This window comes from Trachurus trachurus (assembly GCF_905171665.1).
Source record: "Trachurus trachurus genome assembly, chromosome: 10".
Lineage (NCBI taxonomy): Eukaryota > Metazoa > Chordata > Actinopteri > Carangiformes > Carangidae > Trachurus > Trachurus trachurus.
Window position 1 is genome coordinate 23,020,089 of NC_139894.1, and position 20,948 is coordinate 23,041,036.

Sequence of the window (20,948 nt, forward strand, 5' to 3'; positions counted from 1 at the left end):
ATATTTATTCATAAAAAAAAAAGATTACACAAGTACAAAATGCTACATAATATTACTGGGCGGAGAGACAGATGAATGCATACATACTATGAGAAAGGTAATAAGGCATCTTGCATATACAAAAATGAAGGGAAAAAGCACCTTCAGTTATTAAATATATAGCAATGAACAGAATAGATACTTGTAACACAGCATTCATTGCATAATCATTACAAGTAGACATTACCTGCTTGACTGGTGAATTTGGTGCATGCAAAACTAACATTTTAACTGACAAATGCAGAAGCAGCGAAGTGTACAGTTGAGATCATGGACACTGCTAAGAATATAAGCAGTGAAGAAAACTCATTTGATCTGTGCAAGGAGCCCACTTAATGCTCAAAATGTATCTTTCACACAGGCATTGACATTTTTGCATTTAACCACAGACTGAATTGTGTACAAATACACAAAATTAATATTTAGCATGGATATGCAATTGCAAGATATCAATGTGCAAATGTCACCAGTTGATTTCTCTTCACTGTTTTCTTTTTGATATACCCACAATCCTTTTTGAAACAAAAAACAAGTGCAACATGTGGTCATATTGTGCAACAGAAGAAAAAGAACAAAACACATGACTGAACCCAACATAATAGGACAATAATACAAAACATAGCAGATTATTGTTTAAGTGCATGCTACACGTGACATTACTGAAATATAAACTTAGTGCTACAGAGAAGCTGTATAAACTATTAGACCAAATCTGATTTAAGGCAGAATTCAGTATAGATATACTGTAGTTTTAAAGAATAAGTTAAGAGATTTGAATAAAAAGCCCTTGGATTTAGAAAAGTCCTTAAAGATGAAAGAACTGTCTGAATCAGTATGAAATTACAGACACCTCATGGCTTAGGAAAAAAATGCCATTTATGGTAGATGCCAAAATATATATGCGTAATGTTACATCCATCCCAGCCCAGTGATTTTAACTGCTATTCAGTGCAAATGGACATAGCTCATTCATAACAAACATTATTGTTTAGCTTGTAGTCTGACTTAATTTGAAAGGAGAATATCAAGACTTACTCCTTCCTTTAGAAAAAAACAAAAACAAAGTGTTCAGTTGTTCAGTAACATTTTTTTTTTCATTGTCCCTGATCCTCCATTTGCCCATTTTTGGAATGTTTTTTTTATCCTCTTCCTCTCCACCTGGTGTCATTTAGTGAGGTACTGGAGTTTACTGCCGTCATAGCCAGGCTTTGTCCATGCTGGAGTAACAGTGGTCTGCATCAGTGTGTGTCATGTTGAGTCCATCAGAGTCCACACAGTCAAACACGATGCTCTCCACATCAACCTCCACGTCCTCTGTAATGTCACCAAAGAAAAGATCAAACCCATTAGCAGAAGGAAATATGAAACAATCGCCTGTTAAACTTGTGAGTAACTGTAAACTGTAAATTGAAATAGCATTCATTTAAAGCAGTATATGATTGACACACTGCAATGTAGCAAATGCATGGGATGCAATAATCTATGGTATTTAATAAATTGTGTTTGATTAATGGTACAGAAAAACTGCTCAAGATGGTTAAATATAATATAATGGTTATATTTTGGTATGAATCATTTAATTAGATTTGATAAGCTATAACTTAGTAAAACAATATAATCATAAATGTTAATTATTAATTTTAGCTCAGCTGCAGCCTGGAGCTCTCTTACACTATATTGTTCATAATGATTAACAAAAATGTGTCACTACTAAAAATAATGTGAGACACACATCTGTAATTAAGATGCTGTTCTTTTAACCAGTTCAATCTCCAAATCTGCCTGTCAACATCTATTTATTAAAATAATAAATAAATAAAAACAAATTAAATTAGCATGAGATACATTTTGAATAACATTTTATCACAGATTGAGGGCTGCAGATTTTGCCCTTCTTCATTCCCACTTAAGGCCCATTAGAAAGGAAGAATAATTACAGAGAGCAAATCCTGTCTTAATATTTAAATGCCCTCTAACAATTGTTATTACACAGACTTGAAAAGTTGTGAAACAGTCTTGGATGTGTCTTGAGGCGACCTACCTCTGTCGGAGTCCGACCTCTCGGAGGACATGGTTGAGCCCTGGCTGTTGTTCCTCATCCTCTCCGTGCCCCTCTGCAGCTGCTCGAGCCGAACCTGCAGCTCCCTCTGCTCCCAGCGCAGGCGGCCCTTCAGCTTCTCCGCACGCTCATCCTGCTCCTGCAGCTTCTGAAATAACAAGGTAAACGGAGAAACCAGTGTGAGCTGTGGACCCAAATCTTAAGACACGTAGCTACATCAAAAGTAAAGACAGGCGGATGACAATGTGAGATTTCGCCGTCCCAAATGCTGCAACCTCAACCTGCGAGCATCAGTGCAGTTCAAGGGCTGCTGTATCTACCTTTATGTGAAGCTGGGCGCGTCTTAGCAAGTTGAGGGTGGTGTTCCTCATGGAGTCGGATGAGAGAGGGACTTGTTTCTTGAGCTGCTCCAGACAGAGCCTCAGTTGAGCTCGCCTACACAACAGGATGCAACAATTGAGGAGGTTAATTCATGCATAATGCAAAAACAGTGTATTACAACTGTGATGAGTGAAGCTATTGTTATGACACAACAAGATTTACCTGTTCTTTTCCAGCTCATTGTGAACCGACCTGCAGTTACAAGAAAAGCAACAACCAGATATTTTAGTTTGGAAACACACAACATGACAATGCAACTGAAACTTAAGCAATGGCAGAGTGTGAGGTGTTGGTGTCTAAAAGGGTGTTTTATCAAAACTGAAAGTCGAACTCTACAACCACACCCTCTTGTCAGTTGTCTGTTATGTAATGCATTCACCTATTGCCACCAGCAGATATCTTCTTGCTCTTCTGTTTGCTTCTCTTATCGGAGTGACCTGGACTGAGAGGCAGGACTGAGGCATATCCATGTTCTGCCTCTGTGCAGGAAAAGAAAAGAAAAACAACACATCACAGCTGGGTTAGAGAGCAGCCAGAGAGTATCCATCAGCTGCTTCCAACTGCAAAGGCAAAACTGTGCTGAATGCAATTATTAACAATAATGAATATTAATGAGCCTCCGTTCCACACATTGAACATTATTACAACAACTAAACACCGGGGTTACAATGAAACGAGCAGGACAAAGGCACTCTGCTGCTGTCATCGGCATCATCATCATCATCCGCGGGACGGTTCGTTTTTGGGTTTTGGCGCCATCACGGTCGCTGTTATAAAATCGCTTTTACAGCCCCGCCGAGTAAAACAGCTCGCGCAGTGCATACAAGGACTAAACGATGAGTGAAACTTGTAGCATCGCCCTTTTCTGGCCCACTTTCATTGACCGCAATAAGCGCTCGCCGCCGCTCGGATTCATTTTCAAACTGGACCAGATTGGCGCCTTTGAGTACAATGATGCGACCGATATGTAGGTCACTGAGTCAAATGAGGAAGATCGTCAGAAAATCACTTTCCAGCGAAAATCTCGATGGAATCTGTAAGGAATCCGGTGTATTGTGCCTCTGTGTTGCATTTAACGCGGACAATTCCTGCCCTTTCATTGCACATTTGGTTGTTTTAACAATAAACAACTTCCTCCCCTGCAGACTGACAGTTGTCATAAAATACACAGGCCTACCTCGCTCTTTCCTCTCCAAAAACTCTGCTGCACGAAGAAGCACCTGGATGTTGCAAACGTGTCCTTGGTTGTCCATAGTTGTGTTTTGTTAAAAATAAAACAAGCGCAGGTAAACAACCTACTGTGGCTCAGGCGTCAAAGGTCTGAAGTGGATGAAGCTGTGAGTCTGTGCTACGTCCTCAGTCCACAAAACCCCGACACTGACGCTCCGACGCTGCCTTCACTGCACCACGTAAGCTCGGACATTTGAGACTCCAGTCACAAAGAGGATCATCATCCGACAGGGGCCAAGTTTGTCGTCATGAAGGATTGGAGGTTGTTGTTTTTTTGTTCCCTCAAGTTTAAAATAAGATAATTTCGTGGATAATATATTTCAAAAATCTTGTGTGACAAATATCCACATAGTTCGACAACTTCAAAACTACATCAAAGTAACTATTACCTTTTCGATTGCCATGTTTCCGAATGTTTTTGAAAGCAACGTAAAACGTCATTTGAAGTCCCATTCCATCCCCCTTCTTCCTCCAATACATCTTTATTTTTCAACCATGTAGCCTATTACATTGGTTAACGACGATATTGTATATTGACCAAATAATGACCATATAAAACAGTATTATTATATGTATTATTGATGATGATCAATAAATATGTCCCTTCACAGATATCAACACAGATGAAATGGTGAATGCGGGAACTCAATAATCCCATGCTCAATATATATGTTGCATATTACAAATACTGAAACAACAGTGTGGATAGGATAACCACTGACTGTGAGCAGGTGGAGCTGTGTGTTCAGAAGAAAGTGGGAGGAGACGAGACTTGCCCTTACTAAATATGGCGGCGTGTTGCTTCACTGCCTGCATTCAGTTTCACTTGTATCCTCCGCGTGGGAGTGAAGCCTCGTTGCCAGCAGTATCTTTAACCTATGAACTCCTGAGTGTGCCAGTCCTCCGCCATATTGACTGTTGTCTTGACTGGAGGAGATAGAGAACATTTTGAGGTCCGAGAAGAAACGAAAGTGTGCTCCTAAATTCGTCGAAACTGGTGCAAACTTGGCCAAAGCGTGTTATAAACGCCGTCGTAATGGCAAGGAAGAAAAGCAAGCAGCAAGGGGTCGCCCAGAAGGAGCTTGTGCCTGGACAGCAGACCGTACCGAAGAGCCCAGTCTCTCCCGGCGATGCAGCTGGCGGTGGCGGTGGAGATGCTGGGCTGGATAGGCTGGCCACTACCAGGGCGAACCAGGTAGCTAGCAACAAGCCAATCGCTGCTTTTTAAAAAATACGGCTATGCTAGCCTCTGTGTTAGCCCCCTCTCTGCTAACCCAAGCATCCTCCATTGTGCTTTTATTTAACGTAGCTAGACCCTGCAGAGGTGAAGTTATATACATCCGCTGCTTGGCGAGAAGCTATTTTAGTCTCAACGTAGTAGTCTTTGATGTTGAGCTTTACGTCGTTTTGATATGTAATTAAATAAATAATAAGCTCAACTTAACGAGCAGAACCGTCCCCATTAGGCGGCTCCAAGGCACCGTGGCTAGCGTAGCCCATCTCTTGTGCCGGACAGGTGACATTGTGCCTCGGACAGGTCGTCCCATTTGCAGCGTTTACAACTCTTCATCCGCCCAGGAAGCTAACGTTAGCCACCAGGAGGCTAGGCGGGCTACCATCTCCAGCTAGCGTGCTGCAAACGTGCTTTGCTGCCGAGCTACACTTGAACCCGTCCACAGGAACCACACTCGGTCGGGGTGGCTAGCCAGCTGCTAGCTAATCGGCTAGCCAGCTAAAAGAGATAATGGGCTCGTACTTGAGGTGGCAGACTCGCAGACATGGTTTGAGTTGTTTATTCTGCTCTGCCACTCTCTCTGCTCTCGCTGTGTTTTGCACTACTACTACTGTCGGCGTGACAGGAGCTGATGTCAAAAGTTTCAGTGCATGCCATGCAGTTACTATCTGCTACAAATGAATATCGCTGGCTAAATCGGAGTTAGTAACATTAGCTATGTAACGTTAAGTTGAGGGCGATCACTAACCTCTTAAAGCTAAAGACGATATGCTGTTGGCTGACCCACAGCTAACCTTACGTCTGACCCCTGAAACTTAACTTCTACCTGACTGACTGCTGCTTGTTCAGAGTAATTACACCTTATACCACATGTGTACGACAACACTCAAGACACGTATCATAACAAATCACATATTTCATTTGTAGCTAGAAATGTTGTTATTCATTTTGAAATCCTGGTTGCATGTAAACGTAAAGTATATTGTTACATAAGAACATTTTATAATACTGGGGAATAAGTATCAATTGATCTGCGCCAGTCTGTTAAGTTAATTAAGGTAAAACGAATGCCATCTAACAGCCTTGCAATTGATCTCGCACTCAACACTGTTTTGTATTAAAATGCATTTACTATTGCTATTATATAAAACAGTCAGAAGACTTTATTGATTCCCAAGGAGAAAGTTGTAAACGGTAACATATTGTCTGTGCACATAACAAGACATTAAAAAAAACACCAGTTTGATCACCTGCTATACGCCTTTGGGATTGTCTTGAATTGTTGAATTTCTTTGAAATACATCAAACTTGCAAGGCCTTTTTAGTAGTGTGAACCAACCAACAAAACTATGTGTCACAGTTTGATTGGCAATCACAATACATGGCCTCTTTGTCCATTTTTTTTTCTACCCAGCCTGTACACACCTGCTGCCTGCTGTGCCACCGTGAATTTAAGGACTGGGGAGCAGGCTCTGTGAACGGGCTCCCTGGGGGACATGGGACCAAGCTGGCTGATGCCGTGCCTGCGCTCTCCCAGGCCTTATTGCGGGAGGCGCCAGGGCGTAAGCTTGCTGACGCTGTGCCCTCGCTGTCTCAGTCCCTACTGGGTGAGGTGCCTCTGTGGATCTGTCAAAGCTGCTGCAAGAGTGTGGAAGAGGAGGAGAGGCGGAGCACCCAGGAGCAGCCAACGCCGGTAAATAAAAGGGGACTGATTTGGGTCACATGTCGTGGTCCTATTCACAACTTCTTCTTACTACTTTGTAGCTTATATCTGTTTGTTACTGTGGACTGATGTAATCTCATCTTTATTCATCATGCAGCGTCATTTGCATGTCCCTACTCACGAAATAGATCTGTCGGTCTGAATGTAACCTTAAATTCAGTCTCAACATACATTGCGCTTGTCATCTCTTCAGAAGTAACTTAAAGCAGAAGTAAGCGGAATGTTTGTGTTAATATAAGTCTTAAATAGTTATATCTTCCGACAGCAATCACTTACATAGAGTGTTTGGTTCGAAACACGGGTCTGTCAGTCATTCTGCTCTGCTGTAAGCCGAGGAGAAAACGTCTTGTATACTTCCTTGTATCCTACAACCTTTATCCAATGAGGAGAGAGAACGGCATGAAGGGCTGTGTGTGCAGCCAAGGGATGCACGTGAATGTGGTGACGTAGGGACGAGGACCAATAGATCCATGACGAGGGCGGGGGCTGCTAATCCATCGGCTGACAAGAAGTTAGCCAAAATGACCGGATCGCTTACTTCTGCTTTAATGCTGTATTTGTGTTTCTGTAGCATGTGCCTGGCAGCGACAGCGATCACGTTTGCTTTCTGTTTTTATAAAAATACTTTCCATGGAATGCAAATGCAGGTGAATGCAGGTCACCATGATGTCTTGGGTGTTTTGCAGATATTTGACTTAAACAGCCCAAAAATAGGAGATAAAAAAGAAAGAAAGGGAATTATTGCCGTTTGTTTTTCACATAATACAGATCTTTCATCTTGTAAAATGCATTCCCATGTCTTGTTACACCCCATTATTGTGCTTCTAAGACTGTTGGGCACTACTAGTGCTCGAGAGAAAGCCTGTGTACTGTAGACAGCCAGATGATTAACTAATTGGGTGGGTTTTTTTTGTCCTTCAGGTACCATTGTCACACTCTTCCTCCTGTAAGTCCCAGAGCTGTGGGAACGGTTACCCGGAGCAAAGTACTGTGGACTGGGACCCCAGCTCCTTCCTGTCAGCCCACAAACTGTCAGGTCTCTGGAACTCTGCCCACACCAACGGAGGGGAACACTGCAACCACAACACTTCTTCACACTCACAACAAGGTCTGTCATCAGAGGGTAAAAGACAACTCAGACATTTAATGACAGTGACAGTGATCCCTGAAAAAAACACACAAACCAAAGTGTCAGGTTGTGAGCTTCAGTTTTGTGGGTATTTACAAATTTGGTCAGCATCACAGCTCTACTACTGGCACGTTAGCGAACTAAATGTGTGATACGTTTTCCGCCTCTTCGTTCAGGTGCCGGTCTACTATGTTCTAGAAGAACAAAGAGGCATCTTATGAAACTTTATAATGCTCTACACACTCAGAGCTCAGCGTTATTAAAGGTGTAATAATGTTTAAGGCTCGTTGTCACTACTGTCAGGTGTACTCAGATTATGGATAAAAAGTCAACAGAATTTAAAATGAAGATGGTTTAACAGGATCTGAGAAATATGGCATGGGCCACAGAAAATAATGAACTAAACGTTTATTGCCTTCCTGGACTTGCATCATTCCATTATAATGAAACCTCAAAAAGTCACACTCAGTCTTTTTTAAATGGGGCTGGTGAAATGCAATCATCTAGAACATGTGATTTGAATATTTGTTGTAATCCTTAACAAAAAAACACTCTCCTCACACAGTACAAAGGAACAACTCCTGTGTTTAAGATAAAGAAAATAGGCAATTTAGTGCAAATGGCTTTCCATAACAAGTGTGCCATGTGAAATGTTACTCAAGTGGACTCAGGCAGAGGATACTGTACCCAGAGGACCATATAGAAGATTTTAAAATGATATCTCATAGCTATTTTCCGATTTAAAAGCTACAATATTGATGTTTGTCGAAAAGAGGGGAAGGAGGGAGCTGAATTACAGGGTCCAGGCTCTTTAACTGACAGAGCTCGTATACTGACCAAGTAACATGGGAAATTAAATTACACATTAGCCTTTTTATTAGTGCTGGGCCGCTAACGGCGTTAACGTGCTGCGTTAAAGCAAGACTCTTATCGCGCGATAAGAAAATTATCTCCGTTAATCTATTCTCAAAGTTGGCTGGGGGCTGGGTCAACGTGCACCTTGTGCAAAGCAGGTCGCGGAGCTGTGCACCGCGGACGTGCACGAAAAAAACAAGAGTCGCACCGAATTTCCCTCTGCTGTATTTTTTATTTCAATTAAATGACAGGTAGACCGCTTGGTTCATTGTAAAACATTAATTTATTGACATAACGTGGTGATTTCTGTACAGAGCTCCGAGGCTGCGCTGCTCTTCTGTCCAGTACGTTTCACTTTTCATTCAAACTCCACAGTTGTTAGGTTTCATCAATGAGACCAACATTAATCTCCTAAAAAGAATTAAACCACCGGCGGAAAACCTCTAAAAACCTGCGGGTAAGATCGGCTCGTTTTCTCCCCGCGGGATGCTGACGGCGATGCAGGCTGACCGCCACGTCAGCTGACCGGTGTTACCGGCGGCAGCTGCGTCTGTGACGAGCTGCTGCTGCTGCTGCTGCTGCTGCTCCCGGTCGGCTGCTCTCACAACGTCGGAGCAAACAGGCGTTATTTGGATAAACTAACCACAAAGTGGGGACCTGCACGGTTAGATTCCCTCTGAAAAAATATTAAAACGTAATAAAGTGACATAACAGCTCCACAGCGGGAATTAAAACAGCTGCTTTACCACTGTGCGAATCACAGTACAGTAGCCTACATAGTACAGTCGTTATATCCACGCATGTTGGAAAAAGAAGAGCGTCAGGTGCTGCACAGCATCAGGTAGCCTATATAACTTCATATGAACGCAGCTCAAAGCGACCCGGTGCCTCTCACAGTGACCAAGCTCAGATAAATAGCTACATTGGATCAGCTGTAGCACCGCGTGTCCTCCCGCATAAAGCCGCAATATACCGCTCCTATAAAAAAAAAAGATGCACGTCGCGGCGGAGCTGACCAGATGAACAGCTGACATGTGGTCAAGACGTACAAAGACCTGTCACAGCGTCACCTGTGCATTGATATAAACTTCAACCTCAGACTGTCTGCTTCCCAGATGATCACACAGGGAGAGCATGAAGCTGCTTGTGTGATGAGTGTGTTACAGAGTTCTGTATCAATGTTTAGGTTTATTCGTCAGTGCTTTATGTTGTCATGATAATTAATATATGATGAGCGCAATGCTGTTTATTTTTCATTAAGGGGGGCTCACTCTATCACACTTTGAAAACCCCTGGGTTAGAGCCTATTATGTTATATATAAAAATATGAATTTATCGGTATCGGCAATGAGAAGCAGGAAATTATGGGTTATCGGTAGAAATGTTTCATATCGTGCATCACTTGAATGCCTTCATCAGAATTCAAATGAGCCATTTTAATCTAGATGAATCTAGATTAACTCCAAGATTGCAGTGAGATTAATCTAGATTAAAAAAAATGTATCTATGCCCAGCACTACTTTTTATACATTCGAAAAGATAAAACATCATTGACGCAAGTTTTATCTAAACGATCTGCACCTGTTCTTTCATCATGGAAAGCCCAGCATATTGTAGCATATTTGAGACAATAATGCAGTTATCACACTTTGCTGAAAGAGCCATACCCAAACTGCCCAACGGTTCAGAAATAAAAATGGGAGCATGATGGATGTTTGTCATTATCCAGTGAGGATAGAATAGAATAGCTACTTTATTGTCATTCAAAAATACACAGTGTGCATAGAACGAAATTTCGTTTCACTGACTCTTGATATATGTGTATATAAATAAAATTAGAAATTTAATTTTTGATCGATTTGATCGATCAATAAAGTGCTCTATATGTGCAAAAAGAATACTACTTTATATTTAAAAGGATCACAATTAAAATGTTAAAAATGTTAAAAGGATCACAGTTAAAAATGTTAAACATGTTAAAAGTTAAAAGTGGCATGTGCAAAAGTTAAGAAATCAGCCGTATTGGAGGTTCAGCAGTCTTATGGCCTGGGGGATGAAACTGTTGCAGAACCTGGTTGTTCTGCTCCTCATGCTGCGATACCTCCTCCCAGAGTTCAGCAGTGAGAACAGTTCCTTGTGTGGGTGTGTGGGGTCTCTGGTGATGTTCTGTGCTCTTGTCAGACAGCGTTTCTGACCAATGTCCATGATGGAAGGGAGAGAAGTCCCAATAATTTTCTCCGCTGTCCTCACCACTCTTTGAAGACACTTCCAGTCCGCAGCTGTGCAGGATTGTTGTCATACAAAAAGAAAATCTGTGAAAAGAAAAAAAAAATCTGTGAAACTTAGAGATAAAGATTTATTAAGTAGCACCGAGAATAGTTTTGTAGTTAAACAGAACATTTCATAAAGTCTTCCCTTTTAATTACTCTGTCTGGGTTTAACCTGACTGTCTGGAAAAATACCTCAGATGCACTATCCAGATTGACAATGTGAAGCCATGACAGAGAGATTACCTGACAGACACGTGATAACTTGAGAATTGAATGTGAAAGTGAGACATTTGTCCCTGGTCAGGAAAATGCAGTTGAAATGAAACAGTTGCTTTAAATTGTTCTTTTTTTTCTCTGTTCCTTTGCCCTCACCAGGGTTACCTGGGTTACCTGGTGGGGGACTACCTGTGGGTAGTTTAACAGCTAGTAGCTATTCAGCAGTACACATGTATAATTAACTTTAATTTGATTGCTTAGTTAAAATTCTTTATGGTGCTAACTGAAACAATGGACACTGAATTATACGGGTCAGCAATGTTTTTTTTAACTAGTGGTGATATTAATCAATTATTTGGCTTGAATTGGATGTGAGTGGAGCTACTTAATATACTTAAGTACATGCCACGATAAATGTTTAAGTGAATATAACTTACATCACCTTCTGCCTGCAATTTTTGATATTATGTTAAATAATTTAATGATGGTTGCACCACTTTTTCATTTCTAATTTGATAAGCAAACCGTGGGCAAACATGTCTTTCAGTGGAGGTTTCTTTCTTCCAGAAGACAGACATTATCACCACTAGATAATTACACATGACTCCAAAGAGGAGGAAATCCTTAAAATACAAATTGCAGTCCAGTTATAAAAAGTAAGTGTGGGTTACCAAAAGTCTTTCAAGGTAACTTAATTATTAAAACTACCCCAGAAATAGATACTTTGTGTCATGGCCAGTAAAATCTGACCTTATCGCTTCTCTAAATCTTACACGTCAGCAAAGGAAATAGGTTTTTATTGTGTCCTGAACCAACTTGTAGTCTTAACAAGGTTTGTGAAAATGATGGTTGTAATCCAAAGGAGTCTCTTCATTGTCTCATATTTCCTTGAATGTATCATCAGTTCTCTTGTACAATCATTGAATTTCCTCCATCTCCAGGCGTCATGCCAGGATCAGCCTGTCATGAGAAAAGGGGACTTCACGAAGCGCCTGGGAAATCTGCTAAAACATCGGGGACCAAAGTCTGTCCCTACAGTCACCCGTCTACCCAGAATTCCAGTGGACCTTCTGCTGGGAACCCCCTGTCTACCTCAGCAGACATTTGTAAAACCACTCCCAAGCACTTCAAGACCATGTGCCGTCGACCAACGCCACCAGGTGATTTGACTTTTTTTAAATATATTTTTGGGGGCTTTTTCGCCTTTAATGGGCAGGAGAGTTGAGAGAGAGAGACAGGAAATGGGAGGCAGAGAGGGGGGGCGGGATTCGAACTGGGGCCACCAGCAGTGAGGACTATGCACATGCGGCATTGCGGCGGGTGCTCTACCAACTGAGCTAAACACCGCCCCAGGTGATTTGACTTTTAGAGTTCAGTAGGGTTTTTATTAAATTGGAACCCAACAAGTGAAAATGTTCAAAATATCTTATAGAATCTGCATGGTTTAATGGTTAAGGATATAATCTATGACAACAAGCACAAAAAAACAAGTTTCAATTCAATGTGACAGACTTAAATAAGATATGTAGTCTTCTCAGAAATGGGAAAAAACTCTTTAAACAACTGTATTTCCTCAAATAGTGACCGGGGCCTTTATTTACCTCAGCTGCCTAGGGTACTGGCCCTTATTGGAGGCAGGCTTTTATTTCTAATCCCCTCTGTTTTATATATATAAGTATATTTGCTTATATTTTCAGCTTTCCTTCCATTTGCTCTGTTAATTTTTACACATCCACAGCCACCATATGCAACAACAAGCTCATTGTTCAGTAGCTCATGTTCACCTTCCTCTTGGGCTGCTGTTCTCCTCGCTGCGCTGTCTGAGGTCGGTCGCTCCCAGTTTCCACACTAGGGCTCTCAGAACGAACTTCGCTATTCGAATACAATTCGAATGTTAGTCAAAATGAGAATATTCGAAGGTGGAAACTGACGTTCGAACGTTAACGAGGCAAATTAACGTAGTGCGTCGCGACGTTCAGAGTAGTACACATGTTGATAAAACAAAATGCAGTTGTTGTTGTGCACAAGGTAAAGCTGCAGCTTCAAATATACGAACAGAGTTTTTTTAATTGCCTGTTCATTCGGCCGCCACGGTGCGCGTATGTGTCCCCACACTACACGCACAGCTTTTTTTTTTTAATCGATAGATCCGCGGACCACTTGTGTGCTGATCACGGATCAGCTGTGATCTGTTGCACCACTACTCTGTGCCCTCCCTGCAGCCCCCGCGAGGAGGGGGGAGTGGGGGGACGCCGCCCCCGCCTGTGAAGCCGGGTTTCCACCGAATCAACTATCCTTTTTTTTTTTCTTTTTTTTTAAAATATATACCGCAACATATGGTTCACGTCAAGATAACTTATGTATTTTTGCTATTCAAACTTCCACAGTCCATAGTTCTCTTTAACACTTCAAGAGACTTTTGGTTAAGTAACCATGGACAGCTCCTATGCAGGATTGTTCTGCTGTGTCGTTGTCGCCACCGAAATCGCTGCCCCCACCCCCCACCCCCCCCTTCTATAATGAGGTTTTAAAAAAAACAAAAAACAACATATTAAAAATTTGAATGTTAGTCGAATATTTAACATAAGATGGGTTAGAAATTCGAACCTGATTTGGGGGGAAGATTGACAGCCCTATTCCACACACTGTCTCCGCTCCGTTCCATCTCCGTTGTGCATGCCGGACCAATCAGAGCATTTCCACAGCGTATGCTGCAGTCTGTCTCTGGCCCAGGGATGGAGCAGAAACCTGCTGTCCAGCAGTGCACGGCTATCCCTCTCTGAAGCATAAGATGAGGTCGTCTTCATGCCCATCAGTTTCACAGACAGTCCACAAACTTTGAGAGACTTTCTGATGACATCCTTGTCCAGTGTGTCCTAGGCGAGGACTGTCCAAGGCAGAAGATTTTTAGTTTCCCCCGGGCTGTGTTTGGGGCCGGCCTTTATTTGTCCATGAAACAATGCCCCCGGCTGTTATAAGAGACCCGGTTCAATACCAGCTTATAATTGAGGAAATACGGTTTGTTGCACCAACCTTTCTTAAGAGAAATTAGAGTTTATGTTTTATATTGGCATTTAGATATAGAGGAGTTGTAGTTGTCTATATACACTGAATCTCATAAGAAAACCAGTGAAATATGAATGTTTGATGCAGTATTTTTGATCTATATGTAACTTCTTTACATTGTCCAGGTGAAGCCTTCCACCCCAGTGACCACCATCAACACACAGACTTGTCGGTACCCCCCAACAGTCCCACCGGCCTGTCATCCCAGCATTCCTCCCTCCTGCCCCCAAAGCTGAACTCTGGGCAGCACAGCCACGTAACGTCCTCGTCCGGCACTGGTGTGGCAGGCCACGCTCCCCACGCTCCCCACGCTCCCTTCTCTCCGCTGGTACCAAATCTCCACGGCCCCACCAAACTCAATTCTCCCAGTCCAGATAGCCCAACATCTGTCCATAAGCCCAGCCCGTGCAAAAACTCCCACATTCCTGCCGTGAACACACAACACAACAAACTGAGCACGTCTCTCACAGGCTGTAGCCACTCCTGTAATGGACACAGTCCGGGAACGGTGGCCCCTTCCAATGTAGGTCATCTGACTGCTGGGGCCTGCAGGTTAGTACTGACTTCTATACATCTCTTTCTTTAGTATGTTAAACTCGCACTAAGAAAGTGTCTTTGTATGTGTGTTAACACAGAATACAAAGCTTTTCTGATTGTTGATGTTATGTCTTGTTACTAGGGACCAGGCATGTAAGGGGCACAAAATGACAAATGGGACCTTGTGTCATCCTTCATCTGAGTTGGAGGAGGGGGAAGATGAAGACAGCAGCTCTGAGAGGAGTTCCTGCGCCTCCTCTTCCACCAACCAGAAGGACGGGAAGTACTGTGACTGCTGCTACTGCGAGTTCTTTGGACATAATGCGGTACTTTGAAACTTTGTTTTGCACCACTTTTGAAGTAGTACTTAAAGGTTTCACACATTAGTTTCACAATATATGCCTGTTAAAGCTGACATTATGACAATATCATTATCATTTGGTCACAGCCTCCAGCTGCACCGACAAGCCGAAACTACGCTGAGATCAGAGAGAAACTCCGCTCACGTCTGACGCGACGCAAAGAGGAGCTGCCTCAGCGTCAAGATTCAGAACTGACAGTGACTGGTGCCATTGACAACCGAGACGTGGACGAGCTGCTAGACTTCATAAACAGTTCTGAGCCCAAACCTGTCAACAGTGCCAAGGCTGCCAAAAGGGCTCGACACAAACAAAAGAAGAAGGTAAGATAACTTCAGAAGCAGTGTTTTCTTTTCCTGTTGCAATTAGTTTTTAATATTGTGTATATAGAGAGTTTAAAGGGATAGTTCAACATTTTGGTAAATTGGCCCATAGCTGGTTTTCAGTCACGTGGTTATGATGACGCGAAGGGGACAGGGCGATGTCAGATGGAGGGCAGGAAGTGGAGAGCGGTGCCTGAAAATGATGGAACGCGAGTACTCAGAAGCTTTTGGTCGAGCCTGCATGTAGCAGGTATCACCAAAAATTAGAGAAATATATCGGATACGATCCATACAACCTTAAAGCAGATATCAGTGGAATGTTTTTGTTAATATAAGTCCTAAATAGTCCTATTTTCCGTCAGCAATCACTTACATGAAGTATTTCAGCCTAAACACGAGTCTCTCCGTCACTCTGCTCTGCTGTAACCCGAGGAGAAAATTTTCCTTGTGGGATACAAGTGTTATCCAATGAGGAGAGAGAACGGCATGAAGGGCTGTGTGTGCAGCCAAGGGATGCGCGTGAATGTGGTGACGTAGCACGAGGACCAATTGATGCCTGACAAGGGCGGGGGCTGCTAACTCATGGTGCGTTCAAAGAAACTCGTACTTTGTGTTTTTCCTTCCTGTGAAGTCATACCAGTTCGATCTGGTACGAGTTCACGGGTCGGAAGTTACGAGTGGCCGTTATAGGGAACTTTCACAGACAACAGGATGGTAAAAACACGAGCTACGGGTTACCTGGAACGCTACCAAGTCGTAGTTGTGACTTAAAGCTGTAACTTACGGTTTCAAAAGCCTGCCTTGAACGCAGCATTAGCCGAAACGGCCGTGAAGCTGATATCTGCTTTAAGTCGGGAGAAAGGAAGCAGTGAAACACACCGCTTCGACCAGAGCGATTGATATAACAGAGTGGCGACACTCCCATAGGACCCCAATAGAAATACTGAGTAATTTTAAGTCATAAAGTGGTAATAATCTTTGCCATGTACAGTAACCATGTCGACTTAACAAAATAAAATTTATTAGACTGATCGGTTCATTGTAAAACATTTATTTATTTACATAAATGTGGTGATTTCAGTACGTAGCCCAGAGGCAGCCCTGCTCACTTTTCATTCAGAATTAAAACAGTTTTTAGCAGCTTTACTGGCTGTAAACTGCATGCTAATTTCTGTTAGCCCATCTATGGTGTTTTACATTATACGTTAGCATTAAGCTAGCGGACTTTATATGCTTAGTTGTGACACTGGCTGTGTGTTTTGAAGGTTGTTTCAAACTATGTGGGTTTGGTTGAACATCTTTGATGCTTAAAGCAGATATCAGTGGAATGTTTTTGTTAATATAAGTCCTAAATAGTCCTATTTTCCGTCAGCAATCACTTACATGAAGTATTTCAGCCTAAACACGAGTCTCTCCGTCACTCTGCTCTGCTGTAACCCGAGGAGAAAATTTTCCTTGTGGGATACAAGTGTTATCCAATGAGGAGAGAGAACGGCATGAAGGGCTGTGTGTGCAGCCAAGGGATGCGCGTGAATGTGGTGACGTAGCACGAGGACCAATTGATGCCTGACAAGGGCGGGGGCTGCTAACTCATGGTGCGTTCAAAGAAACTCGTACTTTGTGTTTTTCCTTCCTGTGAAGTCATACCAGTTCGATCTGGTACGAGTTCACGGGTCGGAAGTTACGAGTGGCCGTTATAGGGAACTTTCACAGACAACAGGATGGTAAAAACACGAGCTACGGGTTACCTGGAACGCTACCAAGTCGTAGTTGTGACTTGAAGCTGTAACTTACGGTTTCAAAAGCCTGCCTTGAACGCAGCATTAGCCGAAACGGCCGTGAAGCTGATATCTGCTTTAAATATATATTGCCGCTTAATATATTGCTTTACTCCTCTTTCTATGTGCCATTTTTACTGTTGGACAGGCTAGAACACCGTTTGTTTACTATGGTCACTTCCGTCCCTCCCACCCACCGTTTTTCGGTCAGTTGTTGAAAGTTGCGGAGATCTGCTCAGAGCTACGCTCATCAAATACAAAATACAAAAACTTTGATGAGGGAAACCAAGAAATTCCTTTAGCCTCAATAGCGTAGCTCTGAGCAGCTCGCTGCTCCGCCGTTCTAAAAATAGCTTACACCGACAATTAAAGGTAACGAACCTACTGCTATGACTATAGCAATTATGGCACTGGGCCAATTTGCCAAAATGTTGAACTATCCCTTTAAAGATTTTGTGTTTTGATGATGAAACGGTACTTTTTTGAAAGGGCACTCAACGAAACTTCTGTGATGGTAAATGTTGATTTAACAGAAGCACCTCTTCAGTAATTTAGTACCACAGTGATTCAGCGTTAACAGCATGATTAGTACAGGTACACTGGATCACATGCATTCATTGTTTTATGTGAGTCCCCCATGTGTAAACTACTATTTAGAAGAGTGATTACATAATGAATTAATTGAATCACTTACTAAAAAGAAAATGGCCACCATGGTTTATATAAAAACAAAGGGTACGTTTTCATGAACATCTTAAGGATTATGATTTTGAATTAGGAACTCATTTATCAAAGAATGAATAAACATGATTGGGAATCTGAGCCAGAAGTTGATGCCAACTTTTTATACTTTTTTTTTTTTATCCTATAAAAAGATTTTAGTCACTACCCAAAAAGCATTGAGGTTTGGGCTATTTTTGTATTGTCTCTGTAACATTTGTGTGTTGGTTGTCCTTACCCTTGTACCTGTACCATTGTCTGTTTCAGGAAAAAGCTCAGCAGGGCAACATGGGTGCTGCAGGCAGTGACCCCCACTCAAATCCATCTGAGCCTGTGGACGATCCCATCCCTGACGGCTCCGAAGCCAGCCGGTTACTGGACTGGCCTCAGCTGGAACTGGAACGCGTCAACAGTTTTCTCACCAGTCGGCTCGAAGAGATTAAGAACACCATCAAAGACTCAATCCGGGCCTCATTTAGCATGTACGACCTCAATCTGGACGTCAATGACTTCCCAAAGAAGGCAGCCACGTTGGAGGGCAACCATTTACTGTCCCATCTCAATGGGTCCTCTGACCTGCAGCAGATAGACCTCGACCTCGCCCCTCTTTCACTGGGATCCTTTAAGAGCCACCTTGATTTGGTTAATGGATGGGAGGACACAACCACTGTCCCATCCCCTAATACCACCACCACCACCACCACAGCGTCTGGAGTCACTGCTGGGTCAAAGGACATCCAGCGGTTGCACACTACACCCAGTCTTTCGAAGCTCATAAGGGTACGCTCCCCAGAGAGATGCACTTCTACTGGATCTGACAATTTGCCACAGGTGCCAGCCCAAGCGACGGCTAAAACGAAGGAGGAAATCCCCGATCCCAAGAACACATCGGTCGGGAACGGTGGTGCAAAGTCGAAGAAGAATAAAAAACAGCAGCAAAGACAGGAGCAGTCGGTGTCAGAGCAAAACTCCAGCAAACCAACCAAAGCTGCCTCTGGGAGTGAAACACAGAAAACCAATGAGTCTAAAGAAATAGCAGCTAACGGCTCCAAAGCTGGGAACAAACAGCCGCAGCACTCAGCAGACAGCCAGAGAAACATGCCTAAGAAAGCTGAGGAGGGGAAATCGTCCAAACACGTGGCGAACGGAGCAAATGGCGGCCTCTCGAATGCACAAAGGGGGAAAGGCGACACAGAGACGAGGGGAGGTCGATCCGAGCAAGACGCAGAAAGCAAATCTCATCCCGCCATTCAAGCAAATGGGCAGCAACAGCAGCAATCCAAGGGGAGAAATAAGAAGAACAAGAACAAGGGTGAAAAATCGAGCAGCGCTATCGGTACGGGATAATTTATATTTACACCCCTGTGGGTGTTATTATTTCGAAACAGTTTGTCATCTAATTTTGAATCTTCATTTTCCTTCCCCAGATGACGTGTTTCTCCCTAAAGACGTGGATCCAACAGAAATGGATGAGATTGATCGGGAAGTGGAATACTTCAAAAGGTAAGCTCAATACAGCAGCGTATCGGGAAGCTTAAGAAACTGTGATGTTGATTAACATTGAATGCATCACTAAAACTCTGCTTTATTTCTTCCCCTTTCTCTCTTTGTCTTCCGCTCTTTCTGTTTTTGTTCCCTGTAGGTTTTGCCTTGATTCTGCAAAACAGACTCGCCAGAAGGTAGCAGTGAATTGGTCCAACTTCAGCCTCAAAAAGGTTCCTTCCAATGCAGCTCAATAACTTGGATGAGTGCCAGAAAAAAAGAACTTCACACAACGAACTCTTTCAGTAGAGCCCTATTTGGCCTGAGGTCTTCTCTCATTCCCTGTTTTCTTCTCTTCCTTACTAAGCCAAGGGACCCTGGTTCAAAATCATACTCTCCATTCAGAAGACTGAAACATAACTTGTGGCTAACAAGCCAGGGATCACTCTCAAGGCCAACTCTACCCTTTGCTATTATTGCAATGTTCACTAAATGAGAGATGCAAAAATGGAAAAAGTCTGAATCCACTGCATCCATGTGCTTACGTATGTAGTATGTAAACAATTACCTTACATGAAATAAATGTTTTTATCACAAATCTGAGACATTTTAACGTTGTTAAACTTCTGAATTCCAATCCGTTCAATTTGGTGCTGATCATCATTTACATTTTGCATCACTAGTTGATCACTTACTACACCAATCTCTGTAGACACTAGAGACCATTTGTCTTCTACTGTACAACTGACAAACAGGAGCACAAGACACCACCTAATTATAATGGAAAAACTCTCCTCCTCTGTGAGGAGCAAAGATAGCAACCATTGCATTGATTTTACTCACAAGGAGACTGCAGCACATTTGGTGGCTGTTGATAGTTTTCAATTGGAATATTTTTCTTAATGTTTAATTGCTATGGTTGAATTTCTAAGAGAATCTGTGATAGAAAAACAAAGTGACAAACACTTGATGAGCTACTTGCTACACTGTTCTTTTTGTATGAAACTGTGTTTAAAAAAACATGAATGGTTAACAGTTTTCAGTACACTACACTAATATAACCTTGTGGGAAAAATATCAATGTGCTGTGTATGACAGTTGGCTCACAGGATGCATCTTGAAAAAAACATTAATACAATTAGGTTCCCATGCATGACGTGTAGAACAGGAAAAAATCAAAATAATGGCCCATAGTCCTGTATTGGGCAAAGTCCATTGTGTCTGTTGCTTCAGTAATAACTGAACAATAATCTCTTCCATACTGATATCCAGTTAACACTTCGCCATCTGTAGAAAGAAGCCCTAAACCAGTTTCCTCACTCTTAAACTGCTATTTAATGCCTATAGTCCCAGCAGTGACAGGTACACCAGTGTGCAGTATTCATTTTAACGTTGGAACCATCACACTTTGTTTGACGCAGTTAATTTTAATGCTTGTACATATTGAGTGATTATTTTGGGCCCTTTTGAGCCTTTGTCATGCGTTTTCTGGCGGTTGTGTGTATGAGCTATATTTTCAACAATACTACTATTTTTTTCCTCTCTCT

General features: G+C 42.5%; 2 protein-coding genes across 3 annotated transcripts; one reads left to right on the top strand and one right to left on the bottom strand.

Moving 5' to 3' along the window:
- Window positions 1-66: 66 nt before the first annotated feature.
- mxd3 (MAX dimerization protein 3) lies at window positions 67-4,548 on the bottom strand. Of its 2 annotated transcripts, none has more exons than XM_083980480.1 (6): window positions 4,492-4,548; window positions 2,859-2,958; window positions 2,642-2,671; window positions 2,419-2,533; window positions 2,081-2,246; window positions 67-1,353 (listed from the first exon to the last, which is right to left on the bottom strand). In XM_083980480.1, the coding sequence occupies exons 1-6, from the start codon at window positions 4,523-4,525 to the stop codon at window positions 1,235-1,237; spliced, it is 564 nt and encodes a 187-aa protein (XP_083836606.1). In that variant the 5' UTR covers window positions 4,526-4,548; the 3' UTR covers window positions 67-1,234. The 2 variants fall into 2 exon arrangements, with proteins under 2 accessions (XP_083836606.1, XP_083836605.1); XM_083980479.1 differs by lacking the exon at window positions 4,492-4,548 and adding an exon at window positions 3,657-3,845.
- An 89-nt stretch (window positions 4,549-4,637) lies between these two features.
- fam193b (family with sequence similarity 193 member B) lies at window positions 4,638-20,844 on the top strand. The gene is made up of 10 exons (XM_083981323.1): window positions 4,638-4,904; window positions 6,358-6,636; window positions 7,588-7,774; window positions 12,078-12,296; window positions 14,328-14,754; window positions 14,882-15,065; window positions 15,188-15,421; window positions 18,187-19,255; window positions 19,347-19,422; window positions 19,562-20,844. Exons 1-10 carry the CDS (start codon window positions 4,746-4,748, stop codon window positions 19,656-19,658), a joined length of 2,931 nt encoding a protein of 976 aa, XP_083837449.1. The 5' UTR covers window positions 4,638-4,745; the 3' UTR covers window positions 19,659-20,844.
- Window positions 20,845-20,948: the final 104 nt, after the last annotated feature.